Below are 19,610 nucleotides of genomic sequence, written 5' to 3'. Positions count from 1 at the left end.
TGGGTAAGTCCATTTATTCTTGTAATAGGTAGATCAGCTTATATTATACCAATTATAATAAAACAATTTTAAAGAAAAGAAAATATGAAAGACCACTTACCTGTTGAGACATATCGATAATATGTTGTAAGATGTTTACAGCTGAAGCAGTTTTCTCATCAAGTTCTTGAGGTACTAAAAACAAAAAAAGTAAAATTGTTATTTGAAAAAAGTCTTTATTAAGCATTGCATGTGGAGAATATAAACACTTTTTAAATAATACTGATGGATGATTATGATATAAAGATTGTATGGATCAATATTGGAAGAAATATTGAAAATAAACAATTACAGCATGAAATGTAGAGACAAAAAATAAGCAAAATAATGAAGCAATGTTAAATAAAAATTTCCAACGTTGAAATAGAACAAATGTCCATGGAGGCATAAATAAAGTTATATAATTTGCTTCAATTCTATTCAATTGGTATTTTCGAACGAACATATATCAGGAGAAACTAAAAGATTAGCAACACTAGAAAAGAATATACGAATTGAATATAGGACAGAGATGCATCAGACTTTTGCATAAGGGTACGACCATATGCTCATCCCTTCGACAACCATCGATTTCAACACTTGTATACCATGTTTTTTTTTCTTCACCACCTGTTCTGGCTACGTTGTCCTGGCAATTACCGAGCGTGCATTTATTAATAGTATACAAAAACAAAAGTAACGCAGACTCACACGAAAGAACATAAATTCTGATAGATTATGTATAAACCAGTTGTGCTCGGAGGGTGCATGATATCCTCATCGGCAGCAAAAAAAGACATTGTCACTAGTTATCTGCCGAGATATCATTGTCATTCAGTTGAGCAGCTCATCTCATTCTTTTGAACCTGATCTGCTCATCTCAAGCAACAAAAACTGCTGCAAAACAATTCTAATTACTAAATATATTAACTTTGACCGGAAATCCTAAATGCCTAGATTTTGTTCCAGAGTGATTGATAAGCGTAAAAAGGCATGTTCTTTTAGCCACTTCTAACTACATGGAAATTGACTGAGAATTGTTAGGCATCTCCCATGTCTTCCCTCCCCCATCATCGTTTTACTCATTTCACTCCAAATAACTTTTGCTTTTCTGATGAATCATTTCCCTACAAATAATTATTTTTTAAATTTAGCAAAGGAGAGTTCTTGTTAACATGAATTTGAATAGTTTTTTATTATTACTGCTTTTTCACTCCAAACAAGACACAGTGCCACTTGGATGTAGAGAGGTACCGTTGGGATATAATTTGCAGGGACACTATGTAGGGAGTTCAGCAGCAATACGTTCACATTACACTTGAACATCTGCATCTTGTATACTAGGCTATATAACGAGTGTATATATGTAAGTTGTACATTACGAGTCTCCTTATCTTGTTAATGTGTTGCCTATTTGTGGCCATGTATTTTGTCTATTGAATGTGTGTGACAGCTTCCAATATGTTATCTGGTGTATAAATGTTTCTCTTGTTGATGTGTGCATAATGGTTATTTGTATGTCAATATACTAAACAGTTTATAGACAGAAGGACAGATAAACATCTTTTATATTTGTGCTGGACAAAGACATAGCTTAAATCACAATGATTTGCATCTATTTCAACATCATGAAAAACTCAATCAAGTGATTTCATATTTATATTTGTGGTTACAAGTTGTTGGTTCCGAAGTGGCATGTTGTTTTCTTCTCCACAACTACATATGTCCATTTACCTAGTCCAGTGTTTCCATGACTGCCATTATCTGCCTCTGCTCCACAACTCCCACTTACAGACTGACTTCCTACATGTAAATCGAAAATTCATTACATTATCACTACACATAGCCTAAAACTGCTTGATACAATCTTAGTGAAAAACGTCAGAATGACATTTCATCCATCAAGTTACATTCCTGAAAACTATTTAATGTAAATATTTTTATTCTTCTCAAATATACCTATCAGCAAGACTAACCAGTATTTTCCAGGAAGCTAACAACATAAGTAGAGTCAGGGAAGCAGGAACCTGGGAGGGAATTACAAAGTTCAAGGGAAGAAACTATTAGAATAGAAGGCTTTTATGCATATAGGGATTTCTATTATGTAGCGGTGAGATTTTGCTGCTTGTCAGATTTATCATGGCTAGTTATGCCGAGGGGTTACAAAGGAGCAGCTGTTCCATTAAAATCCTTGTAAAATAGACACAGAGATGCAACATTTCATTAATGAGACAAAAGTTGGCGTTTCTATTACTTATTTATATAATATTGATTTTAGGATCGGTGAGGAGGCTCGAAGCAGGATAAAATAAAAGAATCCAAATGGATCTCCTTCATTGGCTGATTGCAGAATTGTCATATCATTAACAATAGAGACCAGAAAACATCAACAATTGAAATGAGACAATCCTGTCTGAAGAAATTATAGCATGCAAACAATGAGATTTCCATATATTTTTAATCAATTTCACCAAAAGGTGATCTAACCAAAAGGTGTACGATGGTGAAAAGGAAACAAAAACCCTTCATGATGACATCTTTATAGATGTAAATGTACATTAGAAATCTTCTGATATTTTAATGGTAAAAATTTAAACTTGAAGATTGTAAAAAAAAAAAAAAAAAAAAAAAAAAAAAAGACATACCTGCATTAGTTTCTTCTGTATATGCAGGAGGATCTTCACTAACTTGGAATACCTAGTAAAGAAAAGAAAATACTTTCAATATTCAATTTTAAAGATATTTTAAAGATATGAAGATATAGCAATACCCATTGACCATAAAAACGCTTCGGATAATCACAGATTTCAAGGTAGTTCTAAAATAGTCACATTTGAAAAACCAAAGCACTTTCAGTATAAATGTTTCTCTTGTTGATGTTTTTTGTTTTTTATTCAATTTGTGCATAATGGTTATTTGTACATCGATATACTAAACAGTTTATAGACAGAAGGAGATAAACATCTTTAAATTCAAAATAACACCATTTTGTTTGGAAATGAATTCATTTCATGTGTTTTAATAAATAATAATCCACATATTCGAAGAGTTTTGAGCAAAAATAATGATAAAAATATTAACGCTAAGAAACTGATTTTTTGTAAGATGTTTTACCCTCTCTTCCCACATTTCTTAAAAAGTTCACTCTTTTATAAGGAATTTAATCATAAAATTTGTCATCCAATCAGAAAAAACATAATAAATCTTAATTTACCAATTCCGACGCCGTTGTATTCTCCAGAGTTTGAATATCTTGAACCTGAACATGATGCCGGATTCGTAGATGCCGTTTGAGGTCAGATAAATTACCAAATAAATAGTCACAGCTAAGGCAACGATAGACTCTGGAATCAGACGGATTTGTTGATGTTGACTTCTCAGCAGGTGTATTGCCGGTATATTGCAAACCTTTGTGATTGCGTGTGTAATGAACTTTCATGTAACCTAACGTGTTGGCCGAATAATCACAATGTTCACAGACGTAGCGTTTGACAATGTCATGTGTTTCCATATGTCGTTTCAGATGACTTCGCTGCGTAGCTTCATAAGAACACCTTTAACAAGAAAAGAGAGAAAAAATACAATTAAATAAAAACAGACGATTCCTTGCAAGGAAGAAGATTATGTGTCAAAAATATTGAGGGAAGATAAGTTTTTTTTTAACAAAATATATAAAAAGAAATTTTTAACAAGTTTTTCTCTTATGTAATTCACTACTTTACTAGCAAGGCTATCCGACATTGCCCAGGGCAGATGTTTCGGTACTTGTACGTATCTGTTTTGGACTGAAGATCTCCAGAAAAAAAATTTCATTTAATTTGATTGAGTAGTTTTTTTTTACAGCGGAAAAACACGTTCTTATGAAAGCGCATTGAAGTCAGCCATTGTGAAATTTGCTGAACACGCCACAGGGAGATAACTCCATGTAAAACGCCGATACTCCCTCCCAATCTTTAATTTAGCTTTTCCCCCTAAAAGTCGAACCTTTTGCAAATTGATTTTTCGCTGTAAAAAAAACAAAAAAACTACTTAATGAAATTAAGTGAAATGTTTTTTTCGAGAACTTTGTTCCATAACGGATACGTGCAATATAACCTTTTTTTTTTCCAATACTTTCGTTTTTTAATGTCTTGATTAAACTGTACAAGTACCCATGTTTCTATTAAATCATCTCTTCTTTTTCCCTCTTACAGATTCCTCGAGGTACGAGTAAGCATAAAGGATTTCATTCCTCGATTAAAAAAATAAAGAGGAGTTACTTCCCTTTAATTATAACATAATCTGGCTGAAAAAAAAACCCTCCTCCCTCGTCTCCACACATGACGTTTAGGGTCAAAGAATGAATATTTTTTTTCTAAATTTTATTCATCCGGGACAATGCCAATCAAGAAAATACCAACTATATTGGGTACAATATAATAATCAATAGAGAATTGGCTCTATAATAATCAACACAAAATCTGTATAAATTAAAATATTATTTAAGCATATTTGATGACCAGGCGGCCTGCTAGTAAAAAGAATAAATTTTTAAAAAATACTAATTAATTTAATGAAACTTTGAAAAGATTCAGTGTCAGTATATCTGGCAATGATGCTGACAATTATCTTTATACTAGTAAAGCTACCCGGCGTTGCCTGGGGGCAAAAAAAGTGTAACATATTCCAATTAAAATGTTTTTACCTTTCTCTCTTTTTTGTTCCATTTCTTAATCTCTTTCTACAAACCCCTCTTTCTCCACGCCTTGCCCCATTCCTCTAATTACAGCAGAACACACTTGCACACACAGACATACACACACTTAAATTATTGTCTCTTGATAATCACCATTTTTACAACTGATACATAATGCAAGTCTTCAAGACATGCTTAAATTTGATGACTTCAAAGGAAGATTAAATCTATAAAGGTATAAGGAGAATATGTAAAGAACAAGAAACTTTATTCACATTGAAAGAATGGATGAGTTTTTGCAGTCGAGGAGATACAAGAGATAGCAAGTAAAGGCCAAGAAAAACATGGGCAGAAGTGATAACAAAGAAAGAGAAAGAGGGATAAATAAACACCTGGTCAGAGATAGGTTAGCTTTGGAAGTCAATTTCTAAAAGGCTGTCCAGCATATGCCAATATAGAAAATGGATGTTAAATCAAATGTGATAATAATGACAATTTCCTTTCCAGCCCTTTTCACAAACTTATTTCATTTAATGTAATGCCAGCATTCCACAGAGAGGGAGAGAGATACTATGGATCTGCCTTTGGCAGGCATACTGGGCAAATCGCTTTACCTTGTCCCCCAAAGAACTCTGAGCAGACATTGGCCTTGTAATAAATTACTGGCCCAATTTATTTTTCTGTCTGGCAGTCAGAACAGCACAAGTTTTTAATTCAGCTAAAGACTTGGTTAGCTGTAGCTAATATTTTTTCGGCTACAGCATCTGGCTAAAACTAGCACCTACTGATGTCCCGATTATTTAACTCATTTCCTGCTGATAATGACTTCATCCAGCTGTAGACTACTTCTCTAGCTTTGAACCCAACCCGCACATGAATAAAGCACAGCAAATTCTTTTCTGACCAAACACAGGCATTCTATTCATCCGTCACAGGTCAATTTTGACAATTTAATGTATTATCTGTTGTTCCCAGCATAACTTTCTTTTAGTCTGCTCAGCCATCACTCAACCTTGCCGAAACATCCACACCTGACTAGCACTGATAAGGAGGAGTGATCAGATCTACTAAGTTGTTGATCCAACCTCAGTGATGTCATATTTCGACCACCAATGTTAGAGAAGTAATCCAATCATGCACTGGATGCGTATGACCCAAACAGCAGATCCAATTTATTTACCTGTACCTTTTATGGCCAAATAAAACAGCTATTGTATTTACAAATTTAATTCCTGTATTTGTCATCATTCTTCGTAATTGGCGTATTGTCTTAATAAGGCAAACGTCATATGGCAATCTCGTAACAATGCAAAGTAAGTTATTCAAGAAACAACCATAAACAGTAAATTTCCTGTTTTTGTTTACTTTTCATTTTGAACTTCCTCGCCACCTTATCTTGTTAATCACACATAATTGTGAAGTAAAAATGGAGATAAAAGTCATTTCAATTGGGTTCATCATGTGTTACTGACACTAGTTTTGTGTTCTACACACTTGTTTTTAAAACCAACGTGGATCATCGATCCATTGAACTCTAAAAACATTGCTGTAATTATAAGTTCATGGCTAACAAGAGTAGTTGCCATTCTCCTAATTAGGAAGGTGGGTTGCCTCCATTGTCAAACATTCCAATTTAAATAAACACAACATTTTAAAGTAAGTAATACAATGAAGGGGTGCATAACTGAACTAATGGATATGTTCACAGCATATGGAATCGACTATGACAGTTCAAATCCCAGCAGATCTACTGTGGTCATTTCAACACTAATATTGTTGGAAAAATTATAACTCTCCCACTCCCAACTCTGGGTCAAACAAAAAACTTGTGTTCAATTAATTATATACAATAAATTGTCTAAAATTTGTTTTCACTTTTAGCTTGAAATCCCTCCCCCAAAAATAATAGATTTTCTGTAAAATAGAAAAACCAAACATTGAAGACAAGTTACTATTTTAAGAAAATAATTCCAGAAATGATACTGTACTCTTCGGGTACCTAAAAATGTGAAGGTGTGTGTGTGTAGTCTTACATTTGGTAATAGTCAAGAATTACCATTTATCCATTTTATCTTGACTTATAAAGTGAGGATATATGGCTCAAAAGAGGGGGTGATGGTAGCTCAGTAGTTAGTGATACAAATTGAAAACCTGGTGTACCAAGTTCATATCCAATCTGTTCAAACATTTTCATCACCTGACCTTGTGTCTAACACCCTGGGGAGGAGTTAAATAAATAAGTATTAAAAAAGACAGGAGTGTCGGAGTGACGAGGAAGGATGGATTGTCTTTAGATGATCAGGTGTTAAACATTCCAACCTACTTTTTTATAAATTTAATACAACATACATAAAACAGAACAGAAATGAAAAAAAAAATGTGTGCAATATTAACCATTATGACCTGAATTATGATGTAGACGATTAAAAAATATTGTTAATTTTAGTTAGTTTAATAGTAATGATACTATGATTGTCTTCAAACTGGAAAAATTATGAAGTTCAATAGTTAAACTGAGAATTTTTACATTTTATAAATTTACCTTGATTATTATCAATAATGCTTGAAAAAAGTGTATTTATGACAAACGAAATCCTCCACTCAGACAGATGGCAGTATATTGAATGTAAGCAATGGACCGTTGCAATCTGAAGGTATCTGCCATCTACCCAGATACTGAACTAATACGTACAAGGTGGGTTTGAATCAATTCCCACTTTATATATGCTGTTATATTCATTTATTTATGACTGAACGAATTAGTTTAACCAGGTCATAAAGGATTAAATCACAATGCATGTGCATAATACTTGGTAGAAATCTATTCCCAGACCCATCTTAGGTTTCATTTTAGTTTCAGATTTTATAAAATCTACGACATATACTGTAACAAAAAGTCGACTAATCAAGTTCACTACGGTATTGTTGGAACATGGCAGCATTTTGTTTCCCTAGAGTTCTATTATATTTACTTGAAAATAAATCAACAAGTTACGGAAACGTTAGTGTGGAAATTGCCAGCCAATCATATCCATCAAAAGTGAGAATGAGAAACGACTTACTTATCACATTTGAAGAGTTTTCCGTCTTTGTGCGAGCGGACATGCCACCGGAGTGCCGTTTTAGACTTGTATGCTTTGCCACAATCATTGCACATGAACGGCTTTTCATTGGAATGACGTAGCATATGTGCCTGCAAATTGTTCTTGCTACGACAAGCATGTGGACAGAGCGGACAACGAAATGGCTTGATTCCTTCATGAATCCAAATGTGTTTCCGTAGCTCAGAGTTGGCACGGATGAATACACGGTCACAGTATGGACATTTGTAGGAGCGACGACCTGAAAGTTTGAAAAAAAATAAATTTATAAATCATAATAATTTCACTAAAATAGAACAACAACAATAACAAATAATAATAAATAATACTTGATGTGAATTAAAGTATGCGTTTGGTATAAAGATATTAGAATATTATTAGTTGATTAAAAAAAGTATGAGCACAAAACATTATTGAAGTAAGAGGAAAGTGTTGCAGTTTTTATGTGTAATTGCTATGCAATATCTAACACTGATTAAATTAAAAACAAAAAAACAATTGAATTTCTATCGCATTACTATTAGAAATTAGAAAGGTATATTGTAATACATCGTGCCATATTATTAAAAATTATTTCCCTTAAATAGAAAATTTTACATAGAAATAAAGCTTAATATCATATGGTTTTAAAAATGCAAGATGCACCCTTATATATTTATAGTTCACGTTTTTGGCCAAGTAAGTCTCTGTCTGGCTTTGGGTAGGATTGAAACCGCTATCTTCAGACAATGCTCACCTGGAGATTCAATAACTATCCACTGTGCCCCGGGCCCAAAAGGAGCCCATGGCACAGTGGACAGAGTCTTACATGGCCAAAAACGTGGTGAGACGACAAAAACTATGGAAGGCAGAAATTGATGAGGATGCAGTTAGGAGATTCAGAGTTCCTATCTCGTCATGGTTACCACCTGGGCAGGAGCCGCTAGAAAAGACTTGTCCTGCCTTGATAGGGTTCAAAATAGACTTTGTGGCCTGGTGGGAGATGTCCTTTTCTCTTTGCTGCAACCTCTATCTCACAGAAGAGATGTTGCGAGTTTGTCTCTGCTTTATCGTTATTTTCATGGAAAGTGTTCGACTGAGCTTCAATCTATGGTCCCCCCCTCGCCAAACTTTCACAAGAAACACTAGACTAGCTGAAAACATTATCAATAATTTCCCCACTCTTTATCTGTGCCTAAACCTAAACATAGATTCCATGATCAAAGCTTCTTTCTTAGAACTGCACGCCTGTGGAATTGTCTTCCGTTTCCCTGCTTTCCAGCTAACTACAATATGATTGTCTTCAAGTCCAACGTGAACAAGTTTCTGATGAGCCGTTCCACTTAAGTTAACAAATTTACCGAACTTCCATTACTACCAATTACTATATTGTCCTTTTGACTACTCTACACTCTTTAACCCTTATCCTTGAGTGGCCTATCGGCCTTGATAAGTGGTGACGCCTATGTAAAAAAAAAAAAAAAAAAACCTGACGAAGGCCAGAGAGATTGGTAGCCGAAACGTTGTGAAACAATAACTAAAAAGATGAGGATAACAGTCTGAAATAAATAAATTAACCAAGAAATCTGTCAGGGACCTGCAATTAAATGTGTCAGAAAAATACCAGATTGGAGGAGGGAACACACATGTGGGAAATATTCTCGCTAGGAAAGATTGAATTGAAAGTGTCTATCACTAGATATTTTCTTCTAAGGCCTGAAGAAAACAGACACGTCTCAAGCTGCAGTTTCTAAGTTAAAAGACAAAAATATTTCTATTTAGTCTCATAATCTGAAGGTCATGTTTGATCCTCACCCGAAGAATATTACTATTCTGACTGGACTCAAAGAAGAAACGATGAAGATTTTTTTTTTTTCAAACTTCTTGCCTCTTGAGGGAATGTTAAAATATGAAGAAATTTTTTTTTTTTTCACAAATTATTCCTTCAGGAAAAATGGGGAAATAAATTCCTTGCTAAATGAACTCCTGGAACATTATTTCAGATAATAATTTAACTTTGTCTGCAGATATTTCTACTAATCGACTCAAGAGAACTTTTAAAAAGATGACATAAAATGTAAACTTAAATTGCAAACAAAGGGAACTAACTCTCTTCGACTTTGTTAAAAGAAAGCTGAAGTTGGTCGAAATCTCAGGTCACAAAAAACTGCAGTAAGTAGTAAAAAAAAAATTTTTTTTCAAGCCTACTCAACCCGTTTTTATTTCTATTTTCTATCTTTTGTACTTGTTACTCACAAAGAACCTTTCTTTGTAGCTGAGAGTGAAATCTTAGCAGCACATAATTGTGAACTTTTTTGGCTCAATGTTTACTTTTTTTGTAATAAAACTATTTATTTGTTTTTTTGTAATAAAACTATTCACCAAGTCCTTTCTCTTATTGGTAACATTTTTATATGTTGAAGTGACCTTCATTGGAAATGATAATGTAGACACTTTGCGTGCATCTTGTTGAACTTGGAAATTTGGATGGAATTTCGAATGGAACCCTTTATTCATGGGGGTAGCATGCTCTTGTTCCATCAACCACAACTGGATAGAGGTTCTAAGTAATTTGCAATTGCATTTTTGGTCACCACACTGAGAATTGAACCTTCAGGTGAATATCACTTTTACAACTGATTTTTCCAAGTACTCTTACCACTGCACGACGGGTCGTTGTGGACAGTAGTCTGATGAATCCAAATAACATGAATAACCAATGCTCATCTCAAAAATTCAGAAACGTCAAACAAGCAAATGTCTAAAAATATCAACTCTTGATTGGATGACAGTTTAATCAACATCTTTAAGACAATCAGATACATAAAAAATATATACCTTCACATATTTCAAAAAGAATTTTGATAATATTTTGTATCTAATATAAAAACCAAATGCATCAGTTTTTTCTTTCACTAAACACACAAACTCATACTGCATTGGCAAAACAGTCATTCTTTTTCATGTTACCTTTCCCTCTATACATTTTCAAATAGTTCATTGCATAAGAAAATATAAAAAAAAATATATAACTCTTTATTCTTTAAATGTCTTTTTTTAATACATTAGCTTTAAAATGTAAATATTTGTATTTTAAAAATTATATATATATTCATACGTTTTTATGTTATTTGATTTTGAATAGCCATATTTCACTTGTACATAAATCTGAAATTGAATTAGATTCACACATCAATTAAATCCTAAAAAAACAAAAATTACTCAAAACAGTTATTTATTATTAGAGGGTTACCAAGGAATTTTTGTGGGACCATAGTGCACTACCTCTTGTGCAGTAGTCCATCAAATTTCACTTTTTGACCTTGTGTCACATCTTCCTGTGGACGGAAGAAATAAACAAGTCAAGTAGCAAAGAGCTACACTAGTGACATTACTATAATCTAACCATATTCTTCTTTTCAACATTGTATCAGTTTTATTGTATTTTATTTTGATCCTTTGAAAACAACAATACAAGTCAATTAAGCAATAAATAAACACCTTCTTATAGAAGATGGCTCTCACTTCAGTCCTACTTTTTCCTTTATTCTTCACATGCCCTGAGTGAGATGTTTTTGAATTACTGTTTTCCGAGTCAGCTTGTAACAGTTATCATAAACTATTTTCTCTTGTAGAAAAATGCCCCCCTGCTGGCTGATATGGTCATGCACTTACAAGTCAGCTACTAGGGCACATTAATCCTATATGTCTCTGTCAGGAACTAGTCAGCAGCGAGACCTCTCTCCTCTCACTGTCCACTGAATCCCCCACCCAAAGCTGTGACTGCTTCACTGAAGACTTCCACTAGACAACCTGGGGACACTTCAAGTTTCTGCTTCCCGACACGAGAACATCCTAGAACTTTCTATTCCTTTTCTTTCTTTCACTTCAGACACTGTCCTTCTTTTAAAAAAAAAAAAAGAAAAAAAGAAAATGATAATAAAAAAACCTTTTGTTGTTTTGTTCTAAAAGGAGGTATTAATTTCTCCATGCTTTTGTGTTGCAAATTAATCCTTTATTAGGGGTTTTGTGCACCCATGCATAAAAACTTACCTAAAAGCTGCTCTTTTGAGTGAAATTCCGTGAAAAATAATTGTAGTGAAATTTGTAGCATTTATTCAAGACATTTTACATCTTATCACAAATTTTCATTTACATCTTTGCGATTTAAAACAAAAAAAATACAGAAGTTTCACAATTTTTACATTTGGGTCAGATTAGTGCAGCAATGTTATTTTTAATTCTTGCTTCTTTTTAGAGTTAAAAGTGACTATAGAATTTTTCCTGGCATTTTATGTACTTGATTGAAAAATAAAAATAAGGAGACCCTCAGAGTGCTAGCTCTGATTCTATCAAGTTGGAAATCATGTAAGAAATAAAAAAGTAAAAACTCACCCATTTTTCTCTGTATTCGATGGCCGAGGCCTGTTACCCGTTGTACCTCTTCTTTGGGCACTGTAGGATGTTTCAGTAGAATATGATTGCGTAACTTTTTCAAGCTAAAAATTAAAAGAAAAAAAGCTTTTCTAAAATCTCATCAAGAAATTAGCAATCAAAATATTAAACAAGTCATCAATTTGAAATATATAATTTCAAAACACCACTGTACATTAGTTTAGTTGCTACCATTTGATACCTTTCGTTTCACTGAAATACAGAAAACTCAGCCAACAAAAATGTACACCTCTTTTTCCTCAGTCACCATAACAGCAATTGAAGAACAGATACACTTGTTATCTTTCATGGTGTTGACTGAATTTTCAGTGTTTCCATGAAATCAAAGGTATCAATGGAAACCAACCAAATGTATAGCATTTTTTTGAATAAAAATATATGCTCTTACATAAGTGGTTGAATACTTGCCTATACTAACATCACAAAATTACACACACTGAAAAATATCTTCTTAAAAATGATGTAGTTATTCTTATTTTATATCTTTTTAAGATGTTTGTTTACATTGGTGATTTTAAAACCAACTCATTTCAGGTGAAAACATTAATTACATACCATGACGAAATTAGTATAAATTCTAAAAATTATGAAAAATTATATAGTAGAAAAATAATTACGAATAAAAATATAAAGTATCAAATTATCAAGTTTTATCATATGTTTTAGTATGGAAGAATTGTGCAACGAATTCAGTGTGACAAAGAAGAACCCTTGACTTAAAATTCAGAACTTTAATATAAACTTACTTTTCAAACTTATCATGACACTCTGGACACTCCAAGCCAGAAATTCCTTGATGCTTCAAATGGTGATTCCACAACTGAGCCCGACTATTTGCCACAAAATCACATTCTTTACATGGGAAGGTCACTTTGTCATGTTCCCTTTCAACATGACGTTTCAGATTATCACGAGTGATTGCACGATACTCACACATTTCACACTGGAATGGTTTATCTCCTGAGAAAATAACATTTTTTTTTTAAATTATTAAAAACGAGATGTTTTTGTTTTAAAATTGAAACCATATTTGAATTAACCCTTTATGACCTGGTTGAACTAATTTGTTCAGTCAAATATATCTATATCTGTGCCTAAATCAAAACGCGGATTTCATGAGCAAAGCTTCTTTCTTAGAACTGCACGCCTGTGGAACTCTGTTCCGTCTGCCTGCTTCCCTCCGGACTACAACTTGGATGTCTTCAAGTCTAATGTTAACAAATTCCTAATGAACCGCCCCCCTAATTAAACACTTCATAAAATCTCCTCACTAACGTGATGTACTTGCAATAACCCTTATCCCTGAGTGGCTTCTGGGCCTTGATAAGTGGTGATCACTGTGTAAAAAAAAAAAAAAAAAAAAAAAAAAAAAAATGAATAACTGCATAAATAAAGTGGGAATTAATTCAAACACACCTTGCACATATTAGTTCAGTATATGGGTAGATGCCAGATACCTCCAGATTGCAACGGTCCATTGCTTAAATTCAGTATGCCATCATCTGTCTCAGAAAGTGGAGGATTTCATTTGCTGGCATCAAGCACTATGAATAATAACCGAGGCAAGTTTATGAAATGCAAAAATTCTTAGTGATAGTTTAACTATTGAACTTCATAATTTTTCTAATTTGAAGACAATCATAGTATCCTTACAATTTATACTAACTAAATTTAATATTTTTTTAATCGTCTACATCATAATTCAGGTCATAAAGGGTTAATACTAATGCAACAGAGGTGGGGGTATTTATATATCTGCTAACTACTTTTAGATTATTAGATCTAGGAATGTGAAATTTAGTATGAATTTTTTCCTCCCTCAAAAATTATCCTAAAAGGGATATATTTATCTTTTTTTACAAGGAAATATCAGAGAGATTTTTATTTTTTAATTTATTAGCGTTTATTATTAGCGCTAATAAATGCAAAAAAAAAAAAAAAATTCCCTCGCATATTATCTGGTGAGTTGCATTATTTTGATTATTTACACGACTGTTCATATCTTGGATACTATTCTTACGTTTCACATGGATAAGTGGTACAACGGATATAGGTGCTAGGTTATAATCAGTTTTAAGTAAAAGTCTTCTGGAGGTTGATGGTTCAATCTTCAGTAGAGGCAATACTAGAAGTTACTTAAAACTTTTATATGGCTGACAAAATGAGAACAAACTACGCCCATAGATTAAATAAAGGGTTCGATTCGAAATTCTGTGTTCGATACAACACTTCTTAAGGAAGATTGGAGATTATGTCACCTGAAATGTTGTGAGATTAGCATCCAAGATGAAAACAGTAGTCCGAATAATACAAAGTATCAATTTTCATCTCAAAATTTGTTTAAATTCTACGATATAACATTGTATGAAACTTGATTCCTAAACAGTTCTGGATATTTCTGCTCACAATGAGTTCATGAATAAACGAAATTTGGGAGCAAATGATTAAAAAAAAAAAAAAAAAAAAAAAAAAAAAAAAAAAAAAAGAAGAAGCTGACCTTTGAATTTGTTTATAAATTTATGCTTTTCCTTATATTAAAAAAAAAAAAAAAAAAAAAGACTGATTTGCAGTTGAATTATTCTACTCACCTGTATGCGTTCGCACATGTGGTTCATAATCAGCATGGTTGTAGAAAAGGCGGCCACAGTATTCACATTCTTCTGTCCCAAACGTCTGCCTCATCTTTTGAAATATCTCCAATGAAAGCGGACGGTAACCCAGCCGCTTGATAATGTCCGAAGCCTTTGATGATTTGTTTGTATCCTCATCCTCCTCACTCGGAATATCTTCCCCATTCTCAATTTCCCCAGTCTCAGAACTATTGTTCTGAAGTTTCAACTGTTCTTCTCCGATCCTTACAGAGTTCGAAACAGGAAGCGAAGGATTTTTAGCAGTTTCACTTTGCTCAGCAGGCACATTTTCAGCAGTGCTGGGATTCTCACTTGGCGTTTCCGATGCAATACCATCCGCCACAGTCAAAGAATGGTTATTTCCTTCATCTGCTTCAATTTTCACCACCACATCCTCACCACCACCCGTTTCAGACGTATCCATATTGGTTACATCATTTTTGTCTGCTTTTTGCAACATGGGTTCCATGGCTTCAGCCTCCGTTGCAACATTCAGTGCCTCGTTAAGCAGGTCAACTTCCATTTGATCAACAGACATATCAACTTCATCTGAAACTACAGCATCCGAAGTTGGCACTGGATTAGTAGACGTCGATTCAGGACATGCTGGTGTAGAATTTATTTTAGGAGATGAGGATGCTGTCGCAGATGTCTCCATTGCTTCTGTCTCTCCATCTTCTTTGTTGCTAATGGCAACAGCTGATAACTCTGGTGGCAGATTATCAAACTCCTTGTCCTGATCAAGTAATGTGTCATCAGGTTCCGGTAAATAAAGTGACGAAGCAATACTCTGTTCAAAAATACTATCACTTGTCTTATCTGCCGTTTCATCAACGTGGGTACTGTTAATGTGTTCCAGCAATTTCACGGTGCTCAAAAACCGATCCTGACACATACAGCAGCAATAAATAACACGATGTTTGAGAAAGTGTTTTTCTAGATAGATCCGTCGGCTAGCTGAATAGTCACACAATTCACAGTGTTGTATGCTCGGAATATCCTTAATGTCATGCACAAACAAATGGCGATCACAGTCGATTTTTTTCTTGAACTTACGATTACATACATGACACTGATGGATGACCGTAGTGCCACGATCTTGGCGCCCTTGCAAGAATTTTGCCAAATACTCTTTACCTTTTTTAGACGCGCTATGATATTTACGCACATGGTTGACCAGTGACTTGATAGTATTGTAGTCCTTCTTGCACATTTCACAAGGGTGCCGTACTTTGCTGTGTGTTGCCTCATGTTCCAACAAATGACTTTTGTTGACGGTCTTGAACGGACATTTTGAGCAGATGTAAAACTGGCCAGTGTGTTTGCGCATGTGAGTGTACAAATTACCTACAATAAAAGAACACAAATCAGAAATTAAAGTGCACATTACATGTAAGTGGGATTTTTAATAAATGTTTTAAATACGAACAGGTTTTTAAATATGAGGCCACCAGAATCATGCGATACCAAGCGTCATATGCAGCAAAAACTAGTTCTGTACACTACTGTGTTCCCAAACTCAAAGCACAGTTTGGAGGTAGTGAATATATCTGACAATATGGTCAAAATCCAACGTTTATGAAGGCGACCTAAGCTGAAAAAAGACAACCTGACAAATGTGGAAACTGTTCACCTTTGTACCCCCTGCACATGCATTTCATTTCCGTGATATTCTAGATGAACTAAAAGCTTTTCATCAAGACATGCAAGAAAAACCGAGTTCACAGACAACTGCAGCTGTCAGTGAAGAATTTGGTGATGCTGATGATCGCAATGCATTCATGGATTATGTTGACACCAACATCAGTGCAGAATGAATAAGAATCAATGTAAGTGAAATAAAACTGTCTTGTCTTTAAGTTTATTAAACTTTATTAATATGTTTACAGGCAACAATAACATAATTCATTGTCACTGTTCTCATAATAATCATCATGATATCACAACTATCATCATTGTTGAAATAAACACAGCATAATGTGATAACTTAGGTGTTCCATTTCATTTTGAAACCAACGCCTAATGAATATTTTCATTAGTTTCTGAGATACATGGGTTACAAAGTTGCAAAACACTGAATCTGTTTTCTGACATTTTTTAACATGGCGCTTCGTACTGTATGATGCTGCGAGCCTAATATCACTTTTATGTTTCACCACACTGGAAATTTATTGGCAATGTTTCTGACAAACAGGGAAGAATTGTTATTTTCTGGGTCAGAATCTATCCATATTGTTGGCTAGTTTTTACCTTAAAATAGTATATTATTTTAAGCTCCTTAGATTAAGTGGCTTTATACCTTGTCTGGAGCTATAAAATAAAAGATTAAAAAAATTTGACTTACCTTTCGAATTTGATGCATATGAACATTTTGCACATTTGAATGGTTTTAGATGTGTGTGAATAAGACAATGAAGCCGCATATGTGACAACGTCTTGAACACCTTGTCACATGTGTTGCATGAATACAAGGACAGGCCAAAAGTCCCCGTGCGAGGTGCAGCTGGTGCATTCTCATTTAAGTCCTGCTCAATAACATGCACACGAAACATGTGATCAACTCCGCTTAAATCAACGTTGAGGCTCTTTTCAAAAGCTATTTTCTCTTCTTCCGTGTTGAAGACAGGGATTTCCTGTATGTGGTTTTTCGATTTGTAACCATGGCCATCGATATCATTGGTGGCAGACATTTGCAAAGAACATTGCCCCTCAACATAATCTGGGGCATCAGCATCTGCAGCTGCTGCTGCAATAGCAGCTGCAGTAAGGCTTGTCAGAGTACCATCATCCTCTTCGAAGGTATGCGCTTCATATTCATCTTCTTGATCTCCAACTGGTGGCACTTCTGGTTCTTCGTCACTTTCATCACCATCTCCCATAAAATTAAAACAAAAAAGTAATAAGTTTAAATAAAGTAGCATTTATGATTTAAAAAATTTTTTTTTTAAATCATCTACATATACACAATGCTGTTATCAAAGAGCAAATCTTTAACAAGGCAAAACTTATCAAGATAAGAAAGGCTCAACAATATTAAGAATAGCAAACAATTATAATGAAAGACGAAGAATAAGTTACAAATAATTTTATTATATCATCAGAACAAGAAGGAAAAGTAAAAGGGAAAAAATTAAGAAAAAAAAAAAACGGTTTAGGCCATGGGATTTCAAAGCTAAATGCTTCTCATCAGAAGGGCCAGAATCATACAAAAAGTAAATATAAATACAAAAATTGGCCTAATAACATTTAGACATGAAATGAAAAATGCTATGACCCATTTTCTTAATTTTCCCCTTTTACTTATTGTAAATGATATAAGTTATATATAACTTATCACTCATTTTTCAAATATATATATATGTATGAGAGAGAGAGAGAGAGAGAGAGAGAAAGAGAGAGAGAGAAAGAAAAAGGAACAAACTGAATTATGTGTTCAACGTTTCATCTTTATTTCAAGACTTCCGAAATAGACAAAATGTTCATGAACACGTAACTTGATTTGTTCCTTTTTTTTTTTCTCTATTTCGTCAGAATACTATTTCCATCATTATATATATACACACACACACACACACACACACACACACACACACACACACACACACACACACACACACAATTTACCACAACCAAGGTCTGCCCATTACACATATCCTTTCTGTTGGACATGTATTGTTTTTATATATATATATATATATATATATACATACACACACAATATAAGATTGTGACCAAGGTTTGTCCATTATTCCGTCAGACAGGTGTTGTTTTTGTTTATGTGTTAATTTATTTATGTGTCCATCTTCATCATCGTTGTGAACATCAGGAAGACCTAGCGTCCTTGAAGCGGTTTTCCTCTATGAACTTTTTAACAGAGGATCGCGATCGAGATATCCTTTCTGTCGGACATGTATTGTTTTTATGTGTTCATCATCACCATCCTCATAGGCATCAGGGAGACCTGACGTTTTTGAAACGGTTTTCCCATATGAAATTTTTTACAGAAGATTGCGACTGAGGTCTGTCCATTGCACCTATCGTTTCTGTTGGATAGGTTTTGTTTTTATGTATTAACAGGCGGAGTGAAAATTATTTCATCAACAGAAGAAGTAAGGTGCCTCCTTTTCCTCTGCTAGCCTGTGGGAGAGCCTTGGTCAAAATTGAGTACTCACTTTAGACCCCCCCCCTCCATCAGGGTTATTTGTAGTCACCCCAGTTGCCCGTGTTAAAAAAATAAAAATAAATAAAAATCCCGACCTGCCCGTGTTAAAAATAATTTCACTAATTGGGGTTCTTGCTACGGACGAACGGTCAGTGCCTCGCTACCTTGCAGTCTGGGTTCTTTTCTTGAGCAAAAGGCTAAGGGTAAGGTTCCTGACAGAAACCTTGGAGGATCAGCACCGCATAGTACCAGCATCATGGCACTCCAGCATGTGGATATGCTCTGATGATGGTGAAATGCTGACCCAACTAAATAGTAACAACATGTGGTGCATCCCTGCATAGGCGGACTTCCGACAGACTGGTTTTCCAGCAGGATGTTGCAACCAACCAACAAGCCAGTTGTCATGGCTCTTATCCGTGCCACTGGAACACTCTGAGGGCAGTCAAGAGAGTGGACTGGAGCTTGTGCATCCCCCTTACACTTACAATTTCTTTTTGCACAGGTATCTTCTTCATCACTCACATCCAAGACCTGCGATGATGGGATAATGGGTGCAAGCTCCAGATAGAGCTGAAAGCCTCTAGGTC

General features: G+C 34.3%; 1 protein-coding gene across 2 annotated transcripts in view; it reads right to left on the bottom strand.

The window, feature by feature from the left end:
* Window positions 1-19,610, bottom strand: part of LOC145277478 (uncharacterized) — an 83,014-nt gene that overhangs the window by 8,589 nt on the left and 54,815 nt on the right. The window contains exons 6-13 of one of the 2 annotated variants that reach the window (XM_080128841.1): window positions 17,203-17,730; window positions 14,817-16,205; window positions 12,975-13,188; window positions 12,169-12,272; window positions 7,756-8,035; window positions 3,233-3,572; window positions 2,664-2,715; window positions 101-174 (exon numbers count right to left, since the gene is read on the bottom strand). In XM_080128841.1, coding sequence (XP_079984967.1) covers window positions 101-174; window positions 2,664-2,715; window positions 3,233-3,572; window positions 7,756-8,035; window positions 12,169-12,272; window positions 12,975-13,188; window positions 14,817-16,205; window positions 17,203-17,730 — 2,981 coding nt within the window. Of the gene's footprint in view, window positions 1-100; window positions 175-2,663; window positions 2,716-3,232; window positions 3,573-7,755; window positions 8,036-12,168; window positions 12,273-12,974; window positions 13,189-14,816; window positions 16,206-17,202; window positions 17,735-19,610 lie in introns of both variants that reach the window. The other variant, XM_080128840.1, reaches the window with a different exon arrangement.

The sequence above is a fragment of the Euprymna scolopes genome, chromosome 6 (assembly GCF_053919585.1).
Source record: "Euprymna scolopes isolate OS-2025 chromosome 6, ASM5391958v1, whole genome shotgun sequence".
NCBI lineage: Eukaryota > Metazoa > Mollusca > Cephalopoda > Sepiida > Sepiolidae > Euprymna > Euprymna scolopes.
Note: the sequence above shows the minus strand (reverse complement) of the source record. Positions and strands in the feature narration are given on the sequence as shown.